The sequence below is a fragment of the Acomys minous genome, assembly GCF_964271855.1.
Source record: "Acomys minous genome assembly, chromosome: 9".
In the NCBI taxonomy this organism is placed as follows: Eukaryota; Metazoa; Chordata; class Mammalia; order Rodentia; family Muridae; genus Acomys; species Acomys minous.
The window spans coordinates 12,726,186-12,754,069 of NC_140490.1; the positions used below are offsets into that span (position 1 = coordinate 12,726,186).

A 27,884-nucleotide genomic window follows, 5' to 3' on the forward strand; every position below is an offset into this window, starting at 1 on the left:
TAACGAACATGGCTACTCATGCTTGGGGAGAAAACCAAAGCATATAGAAATAGCTGTATAATCATGAGACAAGTCTTAAAGTGCCTTTGTTAGCTCCTTGAAGAACCTATGCATGCTTGAGGACAGAGTAGGGTCATTGGAGAAAGTATACAATTTCCATGGCAACTAAGGAGTCCATGGTCCCCAAGGAATTAGAACACTTGGTGCGCTTGATAGAGCATGAGCTTCTGAGACAGAATTGGGGATCAAACAATGGCTCTGTCATGAGCCTGAGATAGCATCATGAGCACCTGACGCTCCTTCAGCACTAGAGGGAGCCTGGAGAGCCTGGCCCACCTCCTGTTGTGTGCTCACAATGGAACTGTTTACTTATGTGGAGAGATAAAATCACCTGTAGAGTGACATCAGGCACAGGCCTTTAATCCAAGCACTTGGGAGGCAGAGGCAGGTAGATCTTTGTGAATTCAGCCTCTGTGAGGCCAGCCTGGTCTACAAAGTGAGTTCCAGGACAGTCGGTCAAGGCTATATGAAGAGAAAACCCTGTCTCGAAAAAAAAAATCACATTCAGATGAGCAAAAACATATGCAGGTGGTGGTGGTGTGTTTGTATACACATGGGTCTGAAAACAGGAGTAGAACTTAGGCATCTGTTGCAGATAGCTGTGTGAAAACAAAGAGGAAAAGAGATTGTGGCTTAGCTTACTCTAGTGCAGTGGTTCTCAACCTGTGGGTCATGAGCCCTTTGGCAAATTTCTATCTCCAAGAAAATATTTACATTACAATTTACTACAGTAGCAAAGTTACAGTTGTATAGCAGCAATGAAATACTTTTATGGGTCACTAGAACATGAGGAACTGATTTTTGTTTGTTTGTTTTGTTGTTGTTGGATTTTTGTTTTTGTTTTTGTCTTTGTTTTATTTATTTATTTATTTATTTATTTATTTATTTATTTTGGGTGCTTTTCAAGATGGGGGTTTCTCTGTGTAACAGCCCTGAATGTTCTAGAGCTTGCTCTGTAGATGAGGCTTGAACTCACAAAGATCTACCTGCCTCTGCTTCCTGAGTACTGGGATTAAAGGCGTGTGCCACCACTGCCAGGCTGAGTAACTGTGTTAGAGAGTCTCAGCACTAGGAGGGTTGAGAACCACTATTCTAGTAGACCAGATGAAAGTAAAGGTGTGGTCTTGTGCTGCCATGTTGGCAGAGTAACCTGGAACCCTAGTTTATGCCAGGCTGACAGAAGGCATTCAAAGTCTTGTTTATTGATAACTGGGCTGGCTGCTATAAATCCAACAGAGGAAGAGCTATCAGAACCTGAATTAAAGATGGCCTAATTGGGAAGGGTATACCAGAGGTCATGGAGGAAGCCCCAGCAGATAGGAGTGCACGAGTCATCCTATAGCAGTGATGGGCTTGTGGGAGTCAGGATAAGGGACGTATGTGAGGCTGCCCAGGTTACAGGGTAAGGACCAAGCCTTGAGTTCCACAGCAGATGGTTGTCCTCCCAGATGCATCAAACCAACACCTCCAGGTGGCCTCCGGACTCTGCACTGTAAGGTCAAGGTTATGGTGCATAATCAGAGCCACCAGCAAGAGCTTCTGTTTTCGTGTGTTCCGAGGACAGGGACACATCTAGGGTAGTCACCTACCCACCCCAGTTACCTGAGACTTTTCTGATTTTAGTATTGAAAGTCTTGCATTGCTGGAAACCCCTGAGTCATAGGCAAATGCCTATGGATAGCAGTGCCTCTGGAAGGTCTTTTATGTTTGTGGGCAGGCCAGCCTCTTTAAGGAAAAGAATATAGATATACCTATGATATCTCAGCAATGGAAGGACAGGTGAATGACCAAAGGGCCTGAAGTCTAGAGCCTCAGTGCTATGTGACTATGTACCCAAGTCACAGAGAGTTTCAGTTTGAAAGCCAGGCCAAACCAGATGTGACTCAAACTCTGACCCGCATTCAGTGAGTAAGCCTAGGTAAGTGACTTGCCTTCTCTTGGCTTTAAACTTTTCCTCTGTAAAGCATGGGCAATCACACCGTGAAAACATGAAGACTATACAGGACAAATGGGACATGTGGGGTGAGTACACATACACACACACACACACACACACACACACACACACACACACACAGAGCCCTTGGACCAGACCTCCCTGATCAACTCTTAGAAAGAACGAGGGATTCAGAGAACAGCAGAAGATGCTGAACCAGTACACCAAAGAAAGATGTGCAGCAGGTTTTGGGTAAGTCTGACCAAAGGCCTTTGGCTGGACCCTTCTGGATCTTTGGCTGAGAATGTGCACAGGAAATCACACTGGTATTTCTGCACCTTTGCTTTTCAAGATGCTAAGACAAAGCCAGATCCTACACAGAAAGCATAAGACAGGTTTGCTAGAGATTGCTCAGACTTAAGGGTTCCCAAAGCAGGTGTCTTACTGATGTGCTGAGAAGACCTGGCTCTCTCTGCATCTTGTCCAGCATCTCTTCCCTAAGAGGCTCCTTCGGGCCTTTGACTTCTCTGCTGTCAGTTCATTCAATTAATGAACATGTAACTGGAGAGAGATGTGTATGCCACATGCCAGCCTAGCACATACATGCGTGTGTGTGTGTGTGTGTGTGTGTGTGTGTGTGTGTGTGTGTGTTGTATGTGCTCTGCTTCCTTGGAGTACCCTAGAAAGGGAGGATGCTGAGATGTACATGGTGCTTACTGAGGGTCTCGTTTGTCTAAGGAAGGGCACAACATCCATGGGGCAGCTTTGAAAGCAACCTGGTTTCAAGTTATCACTCAAGCATTGCCTTACTCCTCACCCCGACTGATGAATGTCCCAACAAGGAATAGGGGATAAGGGGTATTGGAGAAGGAGAAGAAGGAGGAGGAGGAAGAGGAGGAGGAGGAGGAGGAGGAGGAGGAGGGTCCAAGCCAGGAACTCTATTCCCATATCGCCCTCTCTACTCTTGCTCCTCTGGTCTCTCTCAGCTAAAGAACAGGTTTCAATTGTCAGGGCACTGCCCCTTTTCATCACTCTTTCTTTTCTCTCAAAGCCTACCCCTCCATCCTGAAAGAGCTGTCTTTCTGCTCACTGTTTCATTTTAATGAATGCTTTGATCTCAGGCGTCTGATCCCCTGAAAGCCACAAAACAAGTTAAAGAATGCAGGAAAATCCCTACACAGCGGGAGCCATACCAAACCCCAGGAAACCCCGAATTTCTTGTGGCTTGCCCATGGTAGTCTGAGGCAGGCACACAGTCCCTCTGCGCAAAGCTGCACCTCTGCACCTGGTGCTCCTAGGTTGCTAAGGCATAGAGGGCGTGGTAGGAGGGAGGGAGTTTTGTCACGCCCTCCCGCCCGCTGCTCTAAACTGGTCCCAGTAATTGGTCTCATTAGTTGTCTGACCGGAGCCATCCAGCTGTGCAGATCCGCCAGCGCTGTCATCCGCTTAGCGCCCTCGCACCACCCGCTCTCCCTCCCTCCTGCCACTGCCGCTGCTGCCACCGTCACCTACAACGTAGCCTCTGCTCTCCTCAGGCGCCTAGGGCATGCTCCGAGGACCAGCACCCAGCCTTGGCAGTGGCCAGGCTTTCAACCAGTCCGCGGAGACATGAGGCTCGGCCCGCCGGCCGCCCTAGTCCTGGGGCTGCTGCGCTTTTACCTGGGTGAGTGGCGAGGGCCCAAGAGGGGACCACTAGGGGAACACTGGGACTGAGCCTGCACTGTCCAGTTGCAGACCTCGGAAAGCCGGCAACCTCCCAGGCTAGAGGCGGGACGATAGGACACTCTGGGAGCTTCTCCAGAGGCTGAAAGCCAGCATCCCAGCAAACTGGGGCTCTGCCACTAGAGGGTTTGGTTCCTTCAAACTCACAGTGGGAGGCTGGGGGTTACTCTGCTGGCTGCCCTAGGCAAGGCAGAAAGTATGACCTTGGCTAGGTGCACTGCCCCTCTCTGAGCTCTTTAATGGGGTGGATTGTGTCCATCATCTTGTTTCTCGGTGCCTGCCGTAATATGTGTCACTGAAAAGCTCGATCCCAGCCCAAGCATACCCTTCCCAGGTACCCAACCCTTCCTTTTCATTATTTTCATTATTACCTGGGCCTAGACAGGTGACTTTGCTAGTGTGAAGGCCCCTAGGCATGTCTGGGTGTCTGTTCGTCATTCTGCTTTCATTATTTTCCTAGTCCAAGCCAACTTTGCCCCTCACTTTTTTGACAATGGAGTGGGCAGCACCAACGGAAACATGGCCCTGTTCAGCCTTCCAGAAGACACTCCTGTAGGTAAGAAAGTAGCCTTGTCCACAGCAGCCATCCCAGGTCTCCCAGTGAGAATTTCCCCCAGGGGGAAACTCACCTCCCCAGAACTCAGTGAAACTGCTCACTGGTGACTCCTCAGGGAGCCTATGGAGTGCCAGCGCCACAGGTGTTGCCTCCCCTGGTTACCCTGTTCGTGCTCTCAATGCCCCAGGGTAAGGACAAGGAGAGAGGTCACTGCTGCTATGGTGATCCAAACTGGACTCCTCCTCGGGACCAGGCTGGGGTTTCCCAACGAAAGGGTGGGCCGGCTTCCTCAGAGGCATAGTTGTGAGGTGCTTGCTGCTCCTTTCGGTGTGACCTTGAGCAAACTTATTTACCTTCACGAGCCTACAAAATCTAGGATTTAAACCCAAGAACTTCCAACCAGCTGAGATGCGCAGAGTGGTGGGGAGGAAAGAGGAAAGAGTCCCACCCTGTACTTCACCTTGTCAGTTTATCTAGTTCCTGGGAAGAGAGCAGAAGAACAGAGATGCTTGCGTTCAGAAATCCCTGAAGAGTGAGTCCTCTGTTTGAGAGGCAGCCATCTCCTCCTCTGAGTGACTATGTGTTTGCTCTTCTTGGCTCCTGATCCTTGGGACCCCTGCAGTTTCAACTTCTGGGAGAGAAGGCATTTCCAGGCAGAGGGCAAGTTAGCACTGTCAGACACCTCCTCCATAAGCTGTATTACACATCACAGTCTGCCGAGTGGCAGATGATAACATCTCATAGCTTTGGGAATAAAGAAGTAGGAAGCAGACAGCAGGGGTGAGGCCTGGTGGGGGGCTGTCCCCTTGGCACTGAGTATTAATAATTGAGTCTCTAGCTCTGAGCATCTGCCGTGGTCAGCAAGAGTTGGGTCCCAGGTTCCAAATATTCCCTTTGTCTCCTTCCAGGTTCTCACGTGTACACCCTAAATGGAACCGACCCGGAGGGAGACCCTATCTCCTACCACATCAGCTTTGACCCCAGCGCCAGAAGTGTCTTTTCTGTTGATCCAAATTTTGGAAACATCACCCTGGTGGAAGAGCTGGACAGAGAGGTACAGGAGGCAAATCGGGCTAGTGCTGGCTTAGTGATCACACATTTCTGGGCTGCTCTTTGTGGAAGAGGGAATCAGGGAGGAGCTGACCCCGTGGTGCAGCTCTGCCCCTAGATTGCTTCCTCCAGGGGGAATAATGGCAGTCCTTTCAATGACACTTGTTAGCCTTGCCTTTTTTTTTTTTTTTAAGACAGGGTTTCTCTGTGTAGCCTTGGCTGTCCTGGACTCACTTTGTTGACCTGGCTGGCCTCAAACTCTCACAGAGGTCTGCCTGCCTCTGTCACCCCGAGTGCTGGGATTACAGGCATGCATACAGTCATGGATCACCTTACCCAGCAGCCTTGCTTATATGTAAACATGTTTAACTTTTTTTAAAATGTACTTCTGGGGGCAGGGGGTAAAAAATGTACTTAGATGTTTCTGAAAGAGACCCCTTGTAGTGGGTTTTTAAAGCCTGACCTTGCAGAAGCCCCACAGACCACAGAGAATGCCACAGGCTGGGCTAGAGAGGGGCTGAGAGAGTGTACCTGGCTTTGGAAAACACCCCTGACTCTGGGCACTTCTGAGCCCTGCAATGATGGAGTTTGGGTTTCCTTTCCCTCCACTTCCCTACATGAGCTGTGAGGCTACCGCTGTTTCTGGTTCCGCAGTAAGACCTACTAACCACAGGTCAGCGGAGGGGACATGTGGGGGGGCTGTGGGGGGGAAAGAGAGCACTCACCACTGATCTGAGGACTTTGTAGTAAGAGCAGACTGCTGCCCCACACTGCTCTGCACACTTGTGGATCTAGTTAGTGACCTCCTAGAGATCCCACCAAGTCCTAAGAAATACTTGCGACACCATGAACATGGACCATAGCCAAATCCTGGAGTGTGGGGATGTGGAGAGATATGGGAGGAGAGAGGAAAAGATAAGTGAGGGAGACGAACCTCCCCCCCCCCCTTTTGGCTACAGCAGGGTTGCCACTCCCCTTTCTCTAGCAGGGCAACATCCATTGGGAACACAAGAAACCCTCTGGAATTATGAGAATCTGGACCCACAGAGCCCTCCCAAATAACCCCCCCACCCCACCCCCGCCCCCCGGCAGAGGGAGCTTCATAGGCCTTGCACACTAGCACTACCTTGTTCAGCGCCTGGCCTCCCTAAAACAGCCTTCTCTGGTGAGGCTACAGCACAACCTCAAGTCTCAGCAGATGGCATCTTGTCAGAACTGAGACACTCACGCAATCCCCCTTCGCTTCACAGAGGGAAGATGAGATCGAAGCCATCATCAGCATTTCTGATGGCCTGAACCTGGTGAGTCAGCCTTCATCATACCTTTTTTTTTCCAGCCTGGATGGGGCATGGTTCTTTTTCCAGGCTGTGGGACTCCCTGATCAAGGCAAGGCCAGGACAGTGAAGGCCTACCCAAAGTGCCCACATCTGAGGAGCATAGTGAGGCCACAGGTGAAGGAAGGACAGAGACAAGCAGAGATCAAGGCATCTCTGCTTCGCTTCACGTGGGTTTTAGCCGCACCACGCAACTTCTCAAAGCTGTCTGTTCATTCCCCATCTGCCAGCGTCTGTCACTGCCTCCTGGAGCCTGGGTGCCAGGTGTTCTCCCTCACACCCCCCCCCCCCACACACACACACTCCTGCAACCACTACTTTCTGCCAGCCACTTCAGTGTTGACATGATTACAACAGGCTCCACGGGGGGGGGGGGGTGGGCGCGGGGGCTAGCTGACCACCCAATCTGCATTAGGAGTGCTGGCACGCCTTTCACTGTGAAACAAAGATCTGGCTGCACTCCAGTTGTGAAAGCACAGACAGCTGGCGCTCTTCTCCCTCAGGATGAAATCCAAGTTGCCCTGCACGGCCTCCCTGTCAGGCACCATCTGCCTCTCCCAACATTTCTCCCCCACCCATCCTGCCAACCCGGTGAGCCAGACCCTCCTGTACTCCCTGTGTGGGCACCTCCTCAAGGCTTCGCATACTGATCCCTACTTCCTGATTTGGTTCTGCCTCTTTCCTCCGGAAAACACACTGTAGAGTTGATGCCTCCTGTCTCAGAGGCTCCTGGTTGTCCAGCACCACATTTCAGGCTCCTTGCAGGGCCTGTGGATACAGCGTTCAGCACGAAGGAAGGACATGTTGGTACAGGCCAAAGGCACATGCTGTCTTAGGGGGTTCTACTTAGGGCATTGCTCCGAGGATTTGAGTATCACATTGTCATTCTAAATGGTATCTCTACATGGTGATTTCTGTCCATATCTAAGCTACTGTGGGCCCGGAAAATGTCCCATCAAATGTTCTCTGTCTCTAGGGTGGAACAAAGTGCTTGTCATCTAGGGGTTGCTTAACAATATTTGTTGCACGGATAAACAAAAGCAAGTTAGAAAGGAGGAGGGAGGGAAGGAAGAAGGTGGGAGAGAGAAGGGAAGGAAGGAAGAAGGGAGGGAAGAAGAAAGATGGGAGAAGGAAAGAGGGAGGAAGGGAGAGAGAGAGAAGGGGGAGAGAGGGGGGGGCACAAACATCTGGGAGAGTTAGAGTCCATCTTTTGTATCTTCCCAAAAGGTCTCCCTGCCCCAACTTCTGACCTCTCTACTCCGCAGGTGGCAGAGAAAGTCGTGATACTGGTGACAGATGCCAATGATGAGGCACCTAGGTTCACCCAGGAGCCTTACGTCATCCTGGTTCCAGAGGTGAGTGAGGGACCCTTGGGAAGGGACAAAGCTCCTACTTGGGCCCATGGCCTGACCCCATAGGCTGCCCTATGACTTGTGCAGGGGACCAGGGCCCTGAGTGTAGCACACCTGTCCATTACCCACTGCACCCAGTGGGTAGAAATGTTAAATGCATTTTAAAAGCCATTCTCACTTTGCAACTTCTCTAAACTTTGGTGTGTTTCCTTTGTATGTGTGTGGGCATAGGATTTTTACTCCTTTTGTTCGATATGATTGTGATTTAAAAATATGATTTTTGTATTCTAGTTTTTTTCATTTCACTATAATGAAGAAATTTGCTCTTTCATTGTCAAGCCACATGAAATATCAACCTTTAAGCACAGCTTTTAAAAAAATATTTACTTATTTATTGTGCGTGCATGTGACTATATGTGCAGCACATATATGCAGCATGTGCCCAGGCCAGAAGAGGTCATATCCCCTGAAGGAGTTACAGATGATTCTTAGCTGCCATGTGGATGTTTGAGGCTGAACCCAGGTCCTTTGTAAGAACAAGTGCTCTGAACCACTGAGCTATTTTTCCAGCCCCATACAAACATGTTCCCCGCCTCCCCTTTAATTTTGATTGTTCTCAAGTTGGATGTGGTGACACATATATGTAGTCTTATTATTTGGGAAGCAAGAGTGTCACCAAACGCAAAAGGATTTTGGCTTTTTGTTTTTGAGAGCGTGTAACAAGGATGACCTTGGATTGTGGTCCTCCTGTCTCCACCTGAGAGCCTTCTGCCTCCAGACTGGAGGTAAAGGTCAGTGGCATAAACCTAGCCAGTAATTCCTCTGGCTCTACGTTTGCCCCCTAGTGCGCTCCTTAAGATAGAGTAAAAACACTGAAGTTACTATTCTGAGTCACTCGCACAAATTCTTTAAATTTTTTAAAAATTTATTTTCATAAGCGTAAGTGTTTTGCCTGAATGTATACCTGTGCACCACATGTTCATAGTGTCCAAAGAGGCCAGTGTCACAGATGACTGTGAGCAGCTATGTGGGTGCTGGGAATTGAACCTGGGTCCTCTGGAAGAACAGCCATCACACACTTCTTGTGTTTCCAAAAGAAAAAAAAAATTAAATAAAAGGTCACGTTGTTTGTCCTCTGCTTTATGATGCATGAGAACAAGCTTCTCCTCTCAAAGGTTTACTAGGTGGCCGCTGAGGTGGGTTAATGGGTAAAGGCATTTGCCAACAAGCTGGATGATCTGAGTTCAATTCCTGAGAACTACAAGGTGGAAAGCAAAAATTAGCTCCTGCAAATTGTCCTCTCACCTGCATACAAGTGCTGTGGCATGTGTACAAGTGTATACACACACACACACACACACACACACACACACACACACACACACACACACACTGTATATAAAAAACCATGTCTTCTAAGTCAAATCAGTAGTGGTGGAAGATACTCCACTGTTCTGGTAACTGTGTGTGTGTTCTCTGCTGATCCTAATATGTTCATGGTTATAACCCTGAGTATGTCTGTTTATGAGCTATGTCTTGTTCATAAATTAGCGTGTCATATTTAAGTCCTTTAGCTCTTAGGGGCCCAGTTTTTGCTTCTTACTCTCCCCTTGAGGACATCCACTGACTTCTTGCCCCACCTCCCTTCCATCTGTTTTGTTTGTTTGTTTGTTTTTTTATTCACTCCCTCAGCTCCCCCTGTCCCTGTCCCTCTCCACTCTTGTTGGGTACTTTGCTTGTCACCACCTCCTCTCCACGCTGCAGTCAGCCACGCTGCTGACCCCTCTGTCCCATGGCCCCCATGCCTCTACCCTTCTACCTTGTCACTGACACTGACCCTGCTCTGTCTGTGACCCATCAGAACACACCTGCTGGGAGCAGCATCTTTAAGGTCCATGCAGAGGATAAAGACACAGGCTCTGGAGGCAGTGTCACCTACTTCCTACAGGTAAGATGGAACACACGGGATGCAGGCAGGGCCTTGAGATGGAGAGGGCACCTGGGTGTCCTCCATTTCCATCACCAGCTCGTCCCCGAATACCTACCAGTGTCTCTGCTCTCAAAGGGAACCCCCAGGACCAGAACTAGATAGAAGACCTCTTCCCCTGATAGAGCCATCTTGGCTTCCTCAGTATTGACCCAGCCCCTCCCTCTTTCTAGGATTCTAGGACCCTCAGCTCTCTACTTTCCTTACACTGTTCCTTAAAGAAATCCTGGACACTTAGCACCCACACAGGATGCAAGAAGTCCATTTAGGACTGAAATGGTCAATAAGAAAAAGAGGAGAAGGAACTATGCCAAAAAGAGGGCCAGGATGCCTCAGCCCTCACTCCCATCCATTTTTTGCTGTGTTAGCAAAGATGGAGCCTTCTCCCTGGAACCTCTGCCTTCTCCTGATCTCCTGGGAGCAGCTGTCCACCCTCCCGTGGCTTCTGTTGTTGCAGCACTTCTTCTTCCTCTTCCTCTTCCTCTTCTTCCTCCTCTTCCTCTTCCTCCCCCTCCCCCCCCCCCTCCTCCTCCTCCTCCTCCTCCTCCTCCTCCTCCTCCTCCTCCTCCTCTTCTTCTTCTTCTTCTTCTTCTTCTTCTTCTTCTTCTTCTTTCCATATCTGGTCAGCTTCTCTCAGAATTCTCAATGCAGTACAGCATTATGGCTAAAATTATAAGTTCTAGAGAAATCCTCTGAACTCGCAGGAACTAGAGACCCTTCCCCACAAGCACACACTGACCACTCATATTCTTCCAGCACATTCCTTAACTCTCCTACTTCAGCTTTCTCGTGCATAAGATGGGTATGAGAAGCACTGGTTTGCTTATTCAGTCAGCATGAGGTTTAAACACATGTAGAGCTCCAACTATAATATCTGGAGCCTATTTCCTGACCTTCCCCAAGCGGAAGAGCCCCTAAGCACCTTACCAGAGGCAAGTGCTTTTACAGCCTGTTCCTGGTTACCTGCCGTCTCCTGTTAAACACTACATATAATCACCATGGCCATTTAGCTGGTGTGGTTTGAAGGTTCCCAGATCTCTCTCGTTCGCTACTACACTTAAGCCTCAGCTACAACAAAGTCAGAACACTCTTTAGACGTTTCTTCCTGCTACAAGGTGGCAGGTTTTGTTACAAGGGGATGAGCTGGTTTTGACTGAAGGTGTAAAGGCCTGAGCAAAGAGAATGAAAGAAAACCTCAAGTTCAGGCAGACAGCCGTCTTGGACTTGGAATCTAAGCCTGGAAGCCAGAGTTTCTGCAAGGAAGGCAAATGACTTCTTCAGTAACCAGAGCAAGAGCTCCTGGCTTTTTCCTGGTTCCTCCCTGAGTTCAGCTGCTCCCTAACTTTATAGAACCTACACTCGTCCAAGTTTACCATGGACCGCCACAGCGGTGTGCTGCGTCTCCAGGCTGGGGCCACACTGGACTACGAGAAGTCGAGGGCTCATTTCATCACTGTGGTTGCCAAGGTAACAAAGAAAGATACGGGGGAGGGGGGAGGGGAGGGGACTTCTAGTGGTGATTGTAGCCTTGGCTAGGTTGGAGCACAGTGAGTTTCTATGAAGGCGTGAGTGTTTTCAAGAGCAGGAGACACAATGTGGGCAGCGGAGGCACCTTCGGAATCTCTTCTGCCTGAACACGTTTTCCAGGAAGGGTGATGTCCTTAGGCTAGCTAGGCCACATTTCCGTCTGAGGGCTATCGTATGACTCCCTAGAAACTTAAAAGTTAGGTTCCTTCTTAGTGGAGGTAGCCATGATGCAGGGATTTGTGTCCCTCTTACAACCTCCACTGTCTCTCTCACTAGCGAGCCTGTCTCATGCTGCTCCTCCCTGCTGTGTGAACAGCTATCTCCTCTGAACTTGCTTTCCTCAAGTGTCCTGAAGCTTACTGATGTTCCTCACTTCAGGTTGTGAAGCACATGGTGGGATGTTGAGAGTCAACAGGTGCTCAGCCCGGCCTCTTGCCTCAGGGAAGAGGAAAACCCAGATGTCCCATTAGGCTTGTTGAATTCTTCTGTAGGAAGCCCCCCTTCAGATTGATGCTTGGCTATCAGCCACCCTCCTACGGCCTGTACCAGGAGGCTGGGTACCACTCTACCTGCTAGCTGTATATTTCCCTTAAACAGAGAAGAGCCCCAGCCACGTTCCTGGGATGCCATGGCCCCCACCATAGACAAGACATATGGAAGGTTGTTAGGAGTTGCCTGAGGCTTGATTTCTAGCTGGGAGTAGGAATTTAGGCCTGATTCTTCCTCCTTTAACACTAATCACACATAATGTACTTGGAGAGTTAATTAATTCTGTAGCCAAAGAAACATACCAGACACCTCACTTCAAACTTGCATGCATCACTTCTTTGGCATGTTCTGCACCACTGAGAGGGGATAATGGACTCCAGAGACCCAAGAACAAATAGACACTGGAAGCGGCCAGCTGGTTTTATAGCCAGGAGGTCGCAGGAATCTCATTCAAGTGGAGCCTGTCACCCTAAGGCCAGTTTGTCTTCACCTTCCTTCTCTGTCCCGATTCCTCCCCAGGATGGTGGGGGCAGGCTTCGAGGTGCCGATGTGATGTTCTCAGCCACCACCACTGTCACCATTAATGTGGAAGATGTTCAAGACACAGCCCCTATTTTCGTGGGTACACCCTACTATGGTTATGTGTACGAGGACACCCTTCCGGTGAGTGGCTGCATCTCCTAGCCAGTGTTCCTTGTGTGACTCCCTGGGACTACTCTGACGATGGCTGGACTCCCCAGATGCTAGCCAGTCCCTGCTCAGAGAAGCTGGTTAGGAGTCAGTTAGGAGGCCAAGAGTTTCAGTTCCAGAGACCGAGAGTGGTGAAGTTTACTCAGGTGGTTCCTTCCACCCTGGAAGGCCAGGTGCAGAGATCCCTAATCAAGTCACAACAGGATCACCTTCTGGAGCCACCCAAAGCCTAGCTCTTTTCCTGGGTGAGATGTTACTCCTATCCATGACTGGGCCATGTTGGGTTGGGGAAATCACTACATCACAATCAGCCTCAGACAGGGGTTCCTCTTCTCCAAGGGCTCAGAGGTGCTGACTGTGGTTGCCATAGATGGAGACCGAGGCCGACCTAACCACATCCTCTACAGGCTCTTGAACGGTAAGCGGGGCTACCTCTCTGCCACAGCTCTGATTCTGGGCAACTGGATCCTGCTTTCCTCACCTATGGGACCAGGATAAAAAGATGCTGGGGACAAGGGTGGGACAAGTCCCCTCAGGTGACAACTTTGACCTATCCCTGCTTTTCATTCCATCCAGTGAGAGAGAGAGATAGAGAGCACCACAGGCTCCTGAGAGAGCTGTATACAGTCTGTCTCCTGACCCTGAGCACAGTCACCAATGCTGTGAGCAGCAACATTTCTCACACTTTCAGAATTGCTGTGTTTTGTTCTCATTTGTTGTCCTTTCTTTATGACTGGGGCACCTAAGTGAATGAATTAGATGCAGCGCTGTTGTGGTATTTCCATAGCACTAGGCCTGTATGTTGAAACTTGATGTTTGGAAAGGTTAATACGTGTTGACCGCTTCGTGATTTTAATCTAAGTCAGATGACTGGAATGTTCTCTTAATACAACTGCACAATAGCCAAGTTGTACCAGTGTCCCTGGGCTGGGCTCCACAACCCTCAGGAGACAAGAATAGCATACCTGAAGCCTGACCCTAGATGCACTTACACCTGTAGTGGCACTGCCTCTTCCCTAAGACACACTGGTACACAGGCATTCAAGTAAAAGCATGCCCCTGACCACCCAGAAATTACGGATGCATGGGCTCCCTTCCTCACCACCTCTGAAACATCCCCCAGTTGCAGTGCTCTCACCCCATGCCCCTTCCTTACCTCTCTCCTTTACACCTTCCATCTTCTGCACCTTCTCCAAGCTCCGTTCTGCCTTTCTCCTCTCCCAATCCATTTCCCCGTTTCTGTCTTCCTTTTCTTATCTCCTTCTCTCCTTTGCTCTTCTTGTTCACCTTTTCTTACACACACACACACACACACACACACACACACACACACACACACATATGCACATATCCATGTACTCACACTATTAAGTATAAGAAAAGGCACATGGGATGGATTCTGAGAGCAAGAAAAAAGTTCAAGTCCGGATCTATACTGGCTGAGGGACCTTAGACAAGTTACTTGGCCCCTCTGAGACTCAGTTTCCTCATTGACAAGACACAGATGGTTGACAGTGTTACAATCTATGAGGAACCAGCCCTCCAGGGGATGCCAGAGGACCCCTGCCTATGACCTCGTGCTAAACTTCAGAACATTTATTTTTCTGTGACAGAGAGTGATGGAGTCTTTGAAATTAATGAGACATCTGGAGCCATCTCGGTCCTTCAGAGCCCTGCCCAGCTCCGGAGAGAGGTGTATGAGCTTCATGTCCAGGTGACCCTCCACTAAGTGGGCTTGTCCCACCCAGTCTCCAGTCCTGGAGAGCAACAAAAGTGATGAGACCCAAGGGCTCAGTGTGGGGAGGGACAGAAATGCCACTCCAAGGAGCACCTACACCAGGCTGCAGCCAACACTTGCAAAGAGAAACAACGATCACAAACAGGATTAATGACAATGCAGAGGGAGCATCATTTCATGGCCTTGGCCCTGGGCTCAATACAAGCAGAGAAAGCTAGAGATGTTCCAAGCAGGAGCAAGCCAGCAACACGAACACATACAGTCCTTTCGCTCTTGACTGTGAATGTGATGTGACCAGCTGCCGTAAGCTCCTATTTCTGTAACTGCCCAGCAGTGATTAGCTACGTGGAACAAGTGGGAATAACCCCTTCTTCTCCCAGGATTCTTTTGGTCGGGGTGTTCTGTGACAGCAGCTGTAGGGAGACTAGGACAGGCCTGGAGGGGATGAAATACTCCTCTGGTTGTGTCAAGAGAGGAGCTGTTGGCAAAGTCCACATCCGGGCAGCATCGGAGGCTAAGGGAGAGGAGGATGTGGGGAGCAGGTGAAGGAAACAGCAGGGGCTGAAGAAGGCAAGAACTTGCCAAGAGCTGAGTCACATAACCAAGGGAGCTGAGCCCTCTCGAGCTCAGGTGGCAGAGCCAGATGCAGTGTGGAAGTCCGTGCGAAAAGTCTAAAAGGGGACGTGTGAGAATTGAGTGGGACAGGAAAGAAGGACAGCATGCAGAGGCTCCTGAGAAGGAGTAGGCTACAGACAGGTGTCACACGGGGTCTGGGAGGGTCATTTTAGAGCAGCATAACAGTAGCGCAACTACAGTTATGAAGTACCATTAAAAATAATGTCACGGCTGCGGGGGGGGGGGGGCGGGGGCGATCACCAAAACATGAGAAACTCTGTTAAAGAGTAGCAGCGTTAGGAAGGTTCAGAAGCACTGTTTTAGAGTATCCTTTTAGGAGCAGAACGTCCTTACATAACATAGGGAGGAGGCCTTCAAAAACGGACGTTTGCCACGGTTTCATGGTCTTGGCCTTACAACCTATATTAGTTGGCTAATGCCTGAGGAGAAATCACCCCAAAATTAATGCCTTAAGACAAACATTCATATCACACAGTATGTGAGAGTGGGGAGTCCAGGTCCAGCTTGAGTGGATCTTGGATTCCAAAGTCATGACATCGCTGCGATCAGCTAGCCAGGGATGGGGTCTCACTGGAGGCGTGGCTGGGAAAGGACTGGCTTTCGGGCTCATGTGGGTTTCAGTATGACTCAGTTGCTCAATAGCTGTTGCCTGCAGGTTACAGTTAGCTCCTATCCTAAGCCTCTCGAGCACAGCTGCCTGCTTCCCAAAAGCCTTGAGAAAGAGAAACTCTGCTAACGGAATGAAATCATAACCTCTTGTAATCTAATCGTGCGGTTAATCAAAAGCAAGTTGTCAGGCAGAACGACACTCAAAGAGAGGAATTACCAGGGCATGAACACCAGGAGGAAAAAAACTTCTTAGGACCAGTAACAGTCTGCCTGCCACACGGCCACAGCCATCCGTTTCCATTGTAGGTGACAGAGGTCAACTCTCCCGGGATCCTAGGTGCTCAGGCCATGGTCCCAGTCATCATCAGGATTGTGGATCTCAACAACCACCCTCCCACTTTCTATGGAGAGAGTGGGCCTCAGAACAAGTTTGAACTATCCATATACGAACACCCACCCCAGGGGGAGATCCTTCGTGGCCTCAAGATCACTGTCAATGACTCTGACCAGGTGGGTGCTGGTGCCCTTGAAGTTGACTGGGTCCACGTCGACTCTCAGTTCCGGTGGGAGAGCCAAGGCAAGTCACGAAATGAATAATGGGATATGGTGCAATGAGAAGGTAGCGGAGGAATGGCAGTCAATCCCGTACCATTTGCTTAGACATCCACAACTGGTTGCAAAGCAATAGCCAGGCAAAGAAAAGGCCCTCTGCATCTGCCCTTCCAATTGCACGTCTGCAAATGCCTCTGCCTCCTCCTAGGATCAGCACAGAGCTAGGCCTTCTTCATTTCTTACCTTGCTTAGTCGTCATGCCCTGCTAAGTATGATCCTTAGTCGACTCACCTCTACAGGGAAAGATAACTCGCCGCTTAGGGCATGTACGGGCTCTTCGCCTAGCCCAAGTATATAATGCATTTCTGTTCTTAGCTATCTTCTATTTCCTCTCCTCAAACTCTATTGCCCAGGGAGCCAATGCCAAATTCAACTTACGGCTGGTGGGACCTGGTGGCATTTTCCGAGTGGTGCCACAGACAGTCCTGAATGAAGCCCAAGTCACCATCATAGTGGAAAACTCAGCCGCCATTGACTTTGAAAAGTCTAAGGTGTTAACCTTCAAGGTGGGTCTTGCCTCGCACTGCCCTGAATGGGAAGTTGGGCTGGGAGTAGGCTAGCTCACACCGCTGTCTGAATTCAATGTGCGGGGACCGTTGTCACCCCTGTCCCTGAGTAGTGCTACTCTCTCCCACCCAGAGTATCTGCCCATCCTGTGGGCATGTGGGCAATTGGAGGTTGGTTGAGGGTGGGGGTGGAGATATCTCCATGTGCAGCTTCTGAAAAGTGCTCGCAGCCTAATCCTTACTGAGGTGCCAGCTTCTGAACCACCTGTGCCTTAGGAATGTAAGGACTAGGAAGTCAAGAGTGCACTACCAATATAGTTACCAATAGTGTTTGCCATGCTAATAGTGAAACTGTGTGATTATCAAAATACAGGCTTTCTCATGTGCCTGTGACATCTGTCACCAGTTCCAGTAACAACCTTAACAGAAGTAGGGAAATATAGTCCTTTGATGTCATTTATAATTATACAACACTATGAATATATATAAATAATGCCTGTCATATATTAACATGTGAGTAATATATTAATGCAAAGGAAAATCAATAATACTTCAGTAATATTACCTAACTCATGATTACTTATAATTCTATATACACAGAGCATATAGCCAGCATCATGGTAAAAAGTGAGATACTAAAAGCTTTGTCTGGAGTTGGGAATAAAACACGAGTCATCTTGTCACCAAGATGGTCCAAGATGTCACCCAATGTTTGGAATGACATTATTCTCAGATAAAGGGGAAATAAGAGCTGCAAGTGTTAGAAAGGAGGAGCTAAGAGGAGTATTTTTGTTTTCTTAGAAAAATGTAAGAAAAGTTATTGAAAGACTCATAAAGTAAAAATCATAGCACAGAGCTAGCACTCTAAACCCAACGGTTTCCTTATGGAGTGGAAGAGAATGTGAATATAATGGAATAAAAGGCACTCTTGCAAAAGTAATGAACACAACATTCTTATGAATTATCCTGGTGAGAAATATGCAACACTTAATGAAAATCACAAGTTTTCACAGAGGGATCTAAGGAAGGCAAGGATAGGAAGATGTTCCTGGCTTTAAAACTACAAATCCTCCCTAAATAATGAAGCCTTTAATGCCATCCCACTTAACTCATGTTTTTCATTGCAGTTTTTTGTTTTGTTTTGTTTAAGACAGAGCCTTGCTGTATAGCCCAGGCTGATCTGGAGTTCACTGTGTAGCCCAGGCTGACCTGAAACTCACAATCCCCCTTCCTGCACATCTGGAGTACTGGGATAATAGGCATGTGCCACTATGGCTAGTCAAGCCAAGTTAACTTTTACCTACAATTTCCTTTGGGGAGAAAACTTGGTAAAATTATACTGATTTGTCTCTAGAGAAATCAGTTTGTAAGAAAAGCTGGAAATTCAGATTACAAAGGAATATGTAGATCCAGAGAACAAGACAGTAACAGTGCCAGGCCCGAGTACTAATGGAAGTGATAAAGAGCACTAGCATTGCAGACTCATAAGGGAGGGATGCTGTGTGACTGTGAGGACGGTAGCAGGGATAAGGGACCAGGAGCCAGAGTAAGGATGCGATGCATATTGGGTGTGGTGGTACACGCCTGTAATCTTAGCACTCAGGAGGCTGAGGAAGAAGGGTTGTAAATTTAAGGCTGGACTCTGTAGCAAGACCCGGACTCAAAAAAAAAAAAAAGAACACAAGAGGAACAAGAGATAAGAGATGGAGAGACTTGCACATGGTGGGAAGGCCAGATCTCAGGAGAAAGGTGGGAGTGAGATCTTGGGATAACTGGCTAGCCAGCCAGTGTGTTTCTGGATCTTTCTCCAGCTCCTGGCCATTGAAGTGAATACCCCAGAGAAGTTCAGTTCCACGGCAGACATTGTGATCCAGCTTCTGGACACCAATGATAACGTCCCCAAGTTCACCTCTCACTACTACATTGCCAGGATTCCTGAGAACACTCCAGGAGGCTCCAACGTGGTGGCCGTCACAGTAGGTTGGGGATGGGCCTACAATGTGATCTGGAACAAGCATCCGCCCCCCCCACCCCCGCCTTGTCCCCATTTAGTCTCTGATTCTTCATTGAAAGATAGTCTGTGTCTTCACTCACTAATTATGGAGCAGGCGCCAGATGAGGGGATGGGTCTATACTATGGCAGAAGGCACCGTCTCTTATAGTCTGCTCATAGGGGTGTCTCCTTACCTTTGCCATGTGTTATAGAAGCAGCTAGGCCACTTCCTACTAGTGATAATGGGGATATATGTGGAAGCCCCAAGCTCAGGGCCTGAAGCTGATCCCCTCTCCTCATCACTTCTGAAAGAAGAAGAACTGTCTTTTAGATATATGCCTTTTGGATTCTCTTACATTTGGTACCTCCCTGAAGAAAACCAGGGTGCAGATCAGCCTCTAGATTACTTCCTCCCTGCTGGACACACCCTAGGCGCTGCCAGATTTCCACTGCTAGCTGCCTGCCTTCATCTATAGGAGCTGCCACTTGCCTCACCACAGTGCTGGTGCCATTAGGAACTTTTCTTTCTTTCTTTCTTTCTTTCTTTCTTTTTTTCTTTATTTCTTTCTTTCTTCCTTCCTTCCTTCCTTCCTATCTTCCTTCCTTCCTTCCTTCCTTTTCACAGGCTGTGGATCCAGATACAGGACCATGGGGCAAAGTCCAGTATTCCATCTATGGGACCGGGTCAAACCTGTAAGTAGATCCAGAACCCAAGACAAAGCTTCAGGTAAGGAGTTTAGGAGGCTTTGGGTGAAGGGAGTCCCTGCTTGTGTCAGGAAGAACCTAGAAAAGGCTAAGTGCTAAATTAAGGACGTAAGCATCCCAGCGTGCAGAACAAGGGGCAAGGAAAGGAAGGAAACCATGGCTAGCCTGAGGGAAGGAGAAGGGACACTCGACTGAGGTGACTGGAAAAAGAGATTGTAGTCATAGCCTGGAGGATAGGTAGTGACCTCAGAAGGCAGATGAGCAGGGAGAGGATGGGGGTGCGGGGTGAGGAGATGACAGGACAGGGGGAAGGAGTACAGGCTGTGGTTTGTATTGTTGAACTTAACAGACAACAGCTGGGTCCTCCTCCTAGAGTCAGACAGTAAGGATGCGGGAGGAGCAGGCAGGATGCTTGGAGAAGCTGCGCAGTGTCTCACTGAGGACTTTTGGGTGTGTTTCATAACTGCAGGTGTGCATGCATGTGTGTGTGCACATGTATGTGAGCGTGTGTATAGGCATGAACATGAATGTACATGTATGCATGATTTCCTGTGCTTTCTGCTTTCCATGTCTGGCAGGTTCTTGATTCATCCATCCACTGGGCTTATCTACACTCAGCCCTGGGCCAGCCTGGATGCTGAGGGCACTTCAAGGTATAATTTTTATGTGAAGGCAGAAGACATGGATGGGAGGTACAGCCTGGCTGAGGTGTTTGTCACCCTGTTGGATGTCAATGACCATTACCCCCAGTTTGTACAGAGCATCCAGGAGAAGACAATGGTGCTGGGGACCCCAGTGAAAATTGAGGTGGGTTTCAGAGGCAGTAGAGTGCCCGTGACTGAGCACCCCTGATTGTATCCTGTTAAGGGCAACAGACCACATGACATTTTACATAGCTTCTTCTCCACCCCACCTAGAAAACTCCTCTAAGAAAAAAGACAGCACCAATAAAATGCCTGATGTTCAGAGGGCTTGAGTGTTGCTCTGGACTGAATTCACAGAACTGATCTGCCTGTCTTCAAAGCATGCTACTCCCACAATGCATGGTCTTTTCAATGCAGAAAAGGCATGCGTTCTGAAACCCAGCAGACTTGCTTTGAATGCCAATATCCCCCTTCCATTGGACCAGCCATTTGGCATCCAAGCTTTTATCTTTGCATATATAACGGTCCACTAACACCTACTCCATAGCACAGGGTAGGGCCTATCAAGAACTATGGCTCACAGCAGTGCACACATTCTCCTTCCCCAACTCTATCTATGACAAATAGGATCAGAATCCTTTCCCATCAACCCAGAAAGCCCCACTTTATATTCTGATTTAACCAATGTGCACAGATATCTTCCCAAGTGCCTCTCTCTCCTCACCCCCCTGCCTTCAGGCCACAGACCAGGATGCGGAGGAGCCAAACAATGTGGTTGACTATTCCATCACCCGTGCAGAGCCAGCCAATGTGTTTGACATTGATGCACACACAGGGGAGATCAGGCTCAAGAATTCCATCCGCTCCTTGGAGGCCCTACACAACATCACCCCCAGTGGGGACTACTCATGGTCCCTACAGGTACAGGCCAAGGACCGAGGCTCCCCATCTTTCAGCACCACAGCCTTACTCAAGATCGACATCACAGATACAGAGGTGAGCACAATGCTGTGGCCAGGAAAAGGAGGCAGAGAGAGGCTGCTGCTGCCTAAGGATTAAGGATACTGAATACTATGAAGCAATGTCTATGAAATCAAACCGACAGACTTGGGAATCACATTGAAATTCTAATTTCAATATTAACTAGTGTAGTTCTCAGCTCAGTGTCTGGCAGGAATCCATCCCACATGAGTTTCCTGGTTCAATGGGGTTTATGGGCTTCCCTGTAATCAAAGACGAGCAATATTCTGTCATTTCAAGGAAACACTCCAGTGGATCAGGACTTTCGAATGTGAAGGAAGTTATTGTGCTCTGTCTTGGTTTAGTTTTCTGGAGGTTATCAAAGTGGTGCCTTGGGGTAGTATGCTAAATCTGTCAGGTGTGGGGAAACTCACACAGCCACTGCCAATTAGGAAAGAGGAAGAAGCAGTTGAACGTCAGGGGTGGCTTTCTCTTCCAGACGCTGTCCCGGGGCTCCATGGCTGCCTTCCTGATACAGACCAAGGACAACCCCATGAAGGCTGTGGGTGTCTTAGCTGGTGTCATGGCCATTGTGGTGGCCATAACCGTCCTCATCTCTACCGCCACCTTCTGGCGTAACAAGAAGTCCAACAAGGTCCTGCCTGTGCGGCGTGTGCTCCGTAGAAGGCCCAGCCCTACGCCCCACACAGTTCGCATAGAGTGGCTCAAATTCAGGAGGGCCAAGGCTGCTACCAAGTTTATACTCAAAGAGGATCCTCCCAACGAGAACTGCAATAACAGCAGTGCAGGAATCACAGTGCCCCCCAGAGCTCCAGCTCTCCCTCCACCCCCCAAGATACCATCCAGTACAGTGGCCCGGCAGACAGTGCCTACTGTCTCTGGATCCCTCACCCCACAGACACCCCAACAAGTACCCACGCCCAAGCCCTTGGGAGCCCCCATTCAGTCCTCCCTGGTCTCTGAGCTCAAGCAAAAGTTTGAGAAGAAAAGTCTAGAGAACAAGGCTTACTTCTAGAATATGCCCACAATTCTTCTCCCGCCGCTCAATAGTGACCTCCAAAGTCACCCCTATTTTGTATAATGTCATAACTTCATATACAGGACTCTGCAAAGGGCTTTGGGCAAGAGATGCCTCAGACTGTGAGATGCACTTGGCAAATACATACCCACAGCCCAAATCCTTGGCACAACAGCTACAACGGTCTCTAATCTTCAGGGAACAGAAACCCACAAGGAATACTCAAGTCTGTGTATTTCTACTCAGCCACCCTAGACCCCACAGTCATTGGAGTCCTACTGGGACGTTGTCATCCTCAGTGGAGAAGTAGGACCCTGACCACAGGTGACAAGACTGGCAAGAATCTGGATCCCCAGCTTCAGTTAACAACAGGTTAATGGACGTTTGTCTTCAGCTAAAGTTGAAAATCAGTGAACTTTGTAGGATATAGAAAATGCAGGCAAAAAAGGGGGGGGGGGACAAAATGCTCTGAAAACTCATGCTGACTGTAAAGCTAGTGCCCAAAGCCAGGGATCAATAGAATTAGCATCTAGATAAGACTGTGCTCCTGACAGTAAGCGTAAGGTGAGCTTCTCCAAGAGTGAGAGCAGATGGCTCCAGCCTAGCTTGAGGAGACAGGGCAAGGTGCTAGGTGGCCATTAGGCCTGAGTTTAGGGAAGGCTTCCATTTTGATCCAGCTCTTCTCTTATCATGTGACCTCAGAGATACTGTTTAAACTCTTAGTGTCTTCTTCCTTGTCTGTAAAATAAAGAAAACACCCCACCCCCAACAGTGATTCTGAGGGCTTTGACCAAGTACAAAGCAGCATGGTTACAAAGTATTTGTTGTAAGCCAGTTCTCTGGCTACACTTCATCCAGAAAGTATTAAAACCTTCCACTGCTCCACAAGTGCTCCCAAGAGAGATTATGCAGAGGTTGGGGACAGCCACTGCCCTAGACAGCCACAGTCTGATAATGGCTTTCTCTCGATTCATGCAACTTTCCTTCCATTCACCCCTCACCTGATGTCGCTGTCACTAAGAACCGGAGTCAGGCAGTAAGGTCCAATCCACATCTGTTTGGCTGAGACAGAGAAATGAGTCACATAGGGTAAATTGCTCCATGCACACAATGGACTGGTAGCAGGGATCTGGCCTGGGCTTCCCTGGTTCACACCGTTTTTCTCTACTTGGGACATACCTTGTTAGTATGTGAGCATCTTTCAGGAGGGAAACTCTGCCAACTGTCATGGTTAATACATGGAGACTGTTGTTCTTCGAGGAAACACCTTTAAGGAAATCTAGATCTGCACACTCTATGAAGCCCTCTAGAGTTCCGTGGTTACTGATGTGATCAGATTGCATAAACATGTGGTTTTCCTGATGCCCTAGTCTGTGTTTTGAGGTGTTATGCAGATGTGCTAGTCTTCATAGTCCCTACCTGGAGGTGTGTAGTCCCTGGCCCAGACTGTACTAAGGGACAGACACTACCATGTGAAAAATCCAGCCTGGAAGGCACTAGCTAGCCCATGTTTCCTCAGTCAGGTGCTAGGCTGGATCATGTTTGCCACTGCAGGGAGTTCAGCATCCTATAATATGCATGTTGTCAACCTCTTTTGTAAATGGTAAATAAAATCTATCACTCAAAGGATAAACTGACTTCTGGTCCTCTTGTATTTATGTTTATTGGCTTGTGGAGACCAGTATCCCTGGCTCATTCAAGGGTTGATGTTGTTCCTGGCCTGCGTTCCGACCCTGGGGGATATTGCAACATTTTGTCCAAATTGTCTGCCTACATCTTTTTTTTATATTGAAAAATAAAATCATTCATATTACATCTCAATTGCTATCCCATCCCATGCATCCTCCCATTCCTCTCTCCCTCCTGCTTTCACCCCATTCCCTTTCCCTATGACTGTGACTGAGGGGGACCTCCTCCTCCTTGAATATGATGCTAGGATATCAAGTTTCTTCTTGGTAGTCTGCTATCCTTCCTCCGAGTTCCATCGGGTCTCCCCATCAAGGGCACATGGCCAAATATGGAGCATCAGAGTTCGTGTGAAAGTCAGTCCCCACTCCCCACTTAACTATGGAGAATGTTCTGTCCCTTGGCTAGATCTGGGTAGGGGTTCGATGATGACTGCATGTATTATCCTTGGTTGGTGCCATAGATTGAGAAGAACCCCTGGGCCCAGATCTGCCCATCATAGTGTTCTTCTTGTAGGTTTCTAGGACCCTCTGGATCCATCTATTTCCCTATCTCTTATATTTCTCTCACCTTAGGATGTCCTTCCCTCTATCCCACTTTCCTGGTAAGTGAAGACTTTCATGAGACATGCCCCTTGGGCTAGTGTCCAATTATAAGTGAGTATATACTATTTGAGTCTCTTTGCTTCTGGGTTAGCTCACTCATTAGGATCATTTCTAGTTCAATCCATTTGTCCACAAATTTCGGGAATTCCTTGTTTTTAATAGCTGAGTGGTATTCCATAGTGTAAATGTACCGCAGTTTCTTTATCCATTCTTCTACTGAGGGACACTTAAGCTGTTTCCATGTTCTGGCTATTATGAATAAGGCCGCTATGAACATGGTTGAGCATATGTCTCTGTTGTATGCTGGAGCATCTTCGGGGTATATTCCAAGGAGTGGAATAGCTGGGTCTTGAGGAAGCCCTATTCCCAGTTTTCTGAGATAGCACCCGACAGATTTCCAAAGTGGCTGCACTAGTCTGCATTCCCACCAGCAATGAAGGAGTGCTCCTCTCTCTCCACATCCTCGCCAGCATGTGGTGTTGCTTGAATTTTTCATCTTAGCCATTCTGATGTCTGCCTGCATCTTAATTACCACACCTTTGCAGACCTTGTCTTGTTCTGGACTTAAATTCTTTTTTTTTCCCCAATCAAGAAAAGTACAATCAGGATTGCTTGGAGAAAGAAGTGGGTCTGGAGCGTGGACTAAGGACCACTAGGGCAGCCTAGCAGGGACAGTGTCTGTAAGGCCTGGTGTGGGTATGACATCCAGAAGAACAGTGGCAGTGTGTGTGTGTGTGTGTGTGTGTGTGTGTGTGTGTGTGTGTGTGTGCGTGCGTGCGTGCGTGTGTGTGTGTGTGTGTGTGTGTGTGTGAAGAGCTCTGGACCGGAAGTACTGCTCAGCGCTGTGGTCCTTAGCAGAAGCATGGCTTTATAGACAAACTCAGGAACATGACCCAGGGGAGCCAGTTCTGGGACTGGCCACAGAAGGGGAAAGGGCCTAGCAGCCAACATGAGCCTGCTGGGAGAGAGGAGGATAGAGCTAAACAACATCAGCAGATGTGGTCAGCACTGGAGGAGGAGACCCTGTCACTCTCACCCTGGGGTGAGGCTGGCCAGTCTCATGCATTTTGAAGTGGCAAGCAAAAGAGCAGTCTATTCTGGGACACTGAGATAGGCCCAGACCTACAGTCTAGCTTAATGTTAGATTTCCAAGTCCCATAGGTGGGAAGGAGGCAGGAACAGCAACTAGAAATGTCCTCCCCTTTCTGAAGGCCACGAATGGAGCATTAACCCTATACCCAATCATTAGGAGTGACCTAAAGTCGTTTTCTTTTCTTTCTTTCTTTTTTTGTTTTGTTTTGTTTTGTTTTGTTTGAGACAAGGGTTCTTTTTGTTAACCTTAGCTGTCCTGGACTCTCTTTGTAGACCAAACTGGCCTACTCACAGCGATCTGCCTGCCTCTACCAACTGAGTGCTGAATTAAAGGCATGCCCCACCATACTTGGCTGCCTAAAGTCATTTTCTAAGTGATCTGAAGCCATTTTCCTTCCCTGTGAGCTTGGACTCAAAGGTGTGTGTGTGCTCTTGTGTGTGTGTGTGTGTGTGTGTGTGTGTGTGTGTGTGTGTGTGTGTGTGTAGGCAGGTGCACCAGGGGAGAGGCGGTACCCATGCCCATGAGGAGGTCAGAGGTCACCCTCAGATATCTCTTACTCCTCCTTATTTATTGAAACAGTTTCTCACTTTTACATAAAACTTTCCTATTCCACTAGACTAGTTGGCCAGCAGGCGCTAATGATCAGCCTATCTGTGCCTTTCTGGGATTACAAGCATGCCCCATAATGCCAGCATGATTTTTTTTAAATGTGGTTCTGGGGTTCAAAGTCAGGTCTTTATGCTTGCATATCAAGTACTTTACTGACTGAGCTATCCCCGCAGCCCTCTAAGCTCAGCCTTTCTAATTTTATGAACTAATAAGGTGTTGTTACAGTTTGACAGTCTTAGGTGTGAATTTAGGTTTTACTACTTAGGTGTGACTTCATGCCACAGACCAATGCTGTCTGAGCCTCACCTTTCTCATCAGTACAGGGTGCAAAGACTTAATTGTTGTCAGGACAGCAAGAGCTAATATATGCAAACACCTAGGTCTGCTTTGTAGCTACTGATAGAAGCTCAGTTGCTATTCTTAGTTGTGTAAGATGCATTAGAGGATGGTTTGCTGTGTCCCACATACAAGAGCACATGTCCTGGAGGAAAGGACAAAAGCACATGTCCTCATGCAGTCTTGTACATGGACAGCCCTCAAAAAAGGCATGGGGATAGGTGGAAAGAATTGGAGGAAAGCAGCTATGCATCATACCCTCCATCTGTAACTTGCAACCTGTGTTTTGGCATACTCCTCACTCCAAGCAAGAACTGACAAGGTGCCCCTAAAAGATCATGTGGTACTTTGTCTTGCAGTTGCTCTCCCTTGGGTCCAAGCTAACAAAAGTGGCAAAATGTGGGGATGAAATAACTGTCTTGTTTCTCAAGACCTTTAAAAGATTCTGTCTCCATATAAACATAGGTGCTTTGTGGTGTTGAGACAGGATCTTGCTGTGCTAATCAAAGTAGTCTTGAACTCATGGAATGTAATAATCCTCCCATTTCAGCTTCCTAAGGAGTGGAGACTACTGACTCCAGGCTTATCACAATGGGAGCTTTGAGAGAATCCAGCAAACGTGCCGTGGATGTTGGCATCAACTGGAAACAGTTACTCTTCTCTAATGGTTATCAAGACTCCAGTCACAGAAAAAAAAATGTGCTGAGATAAAAGATAAGATGCTACATGGGACCAAGGCTATCTATCCACCTGGTATATGGGTACATGATTTCCCTTTAGGAGAATCAGAAATAAATAAGGGATAGTGTGTTGGAGCTGGTGTTACACACATTTACATGCCATTATGAGATCATACTAATGGACCTCCTTGGCAGAATAAGGTTCAGTTGCTTGTCATTAGGCAATAATTTATTCCGTCATCCCTGTGCTCATACATGTTTATAGTCTATCATCTATTCCAGACTGTTCTCTGTCTATGAGGTAGACAGGCTCCAATAAGACAGAAGAAGATAGAAAAAATAATCCTCCTTCACATTTCTGGAACTAAAGATGGCTTCATACTAAAAAATGACTTTAAAATGGCATGGTCTGTAACTTGATCTACATCTCAGTGTTAGTGTTCTTGTCTAGGATTTTATCCCTAGCACATACACATGCACGCTTACATGGTGTGGTGGCTTGAAGGAAAATAGTCCACTAGGCTCATGTATTTGAATGCTTAGTCCCCAGTTAATGAACTGTTTAAGAAGGCTTAGGAGGTGTGGCCTTGTTGAAGGAGGTGTGCCACTGGGTGGGTTTGAGGTTTCAAAAGCTCATGCTAGGCCCAGTCTCCTTACCATCCCACTCTCTGCTTCTCACTCTCTGCCTGCATATCAGGATGGAAAGCTCAGAGCTATGGTTCCAGTACCG

At 48.2% G+C, this 27,884-nt stretch overlaps 1 protein-coding gene across 3 annotated transcripts; it reads left to right on the plus strand.

Annotated features, from left to right (window-relative positions):
* The first annotated feature begins 262 nt into the window (after positions 1-262).
* Positions 263-27,302, plus strand: CDHR1 (cadherin related family member 1). 3 transcript variants are annotated; one of them, XR_014782125.1, is made up of 20 exons: positions 263-1,978; positions 2,178-2,248; positions 3,532-3,659; positions 4,179-4,274; positions 5,183-5,328; positions 6,575-6,625; positions 7,924-8,013; positions 9,872-9,958; positions 11,348-11,464; positions 12,533-12,676; positions 13,043-13,121; positions 14,317-14,417; positions 15,993-16,196; positions 16,652-16,804; positions 18,616-18,780; positions 19,423-19,490; positions 20,081-20,309; positions 20,885-21,142; positions 21,606-22,517; positions 27,025-27,302. XR_014782125.1 is itself a non-coding variant. In XM_084796822.1 (19 exons), exons 2-19 carry the CDS (start codon positions 2,205-2,207, stop codon positions 22,140-22,142), a joined length of 2,697 nt encoding a protein of 898 aa, XP_084652948.1. In that variant the 5' UTR covers positions 263-1,978; positions 2,178-2,204; the 3' UTR covers positions 22,143-23,778. The 3 variants fall into 3 exon arrangements, 2 of the variants coding, with proteins under 2 accessions (XP_084652948.1, XP_084652949.1); XM_084796822.1 differs by lacking the exon at positions 27,025-27,302 and having other exon boundaries at positions 21,606-23,778; XM_084796823.1 differs by lacking the exons at positions 263-1,978; positions 27,025-27,302 and having other exon boundaries at positions 2,134-2,248; positions 21,606-23,778.
* Positions 27,303-27,884: the final 582 nt, after the last annotated feature.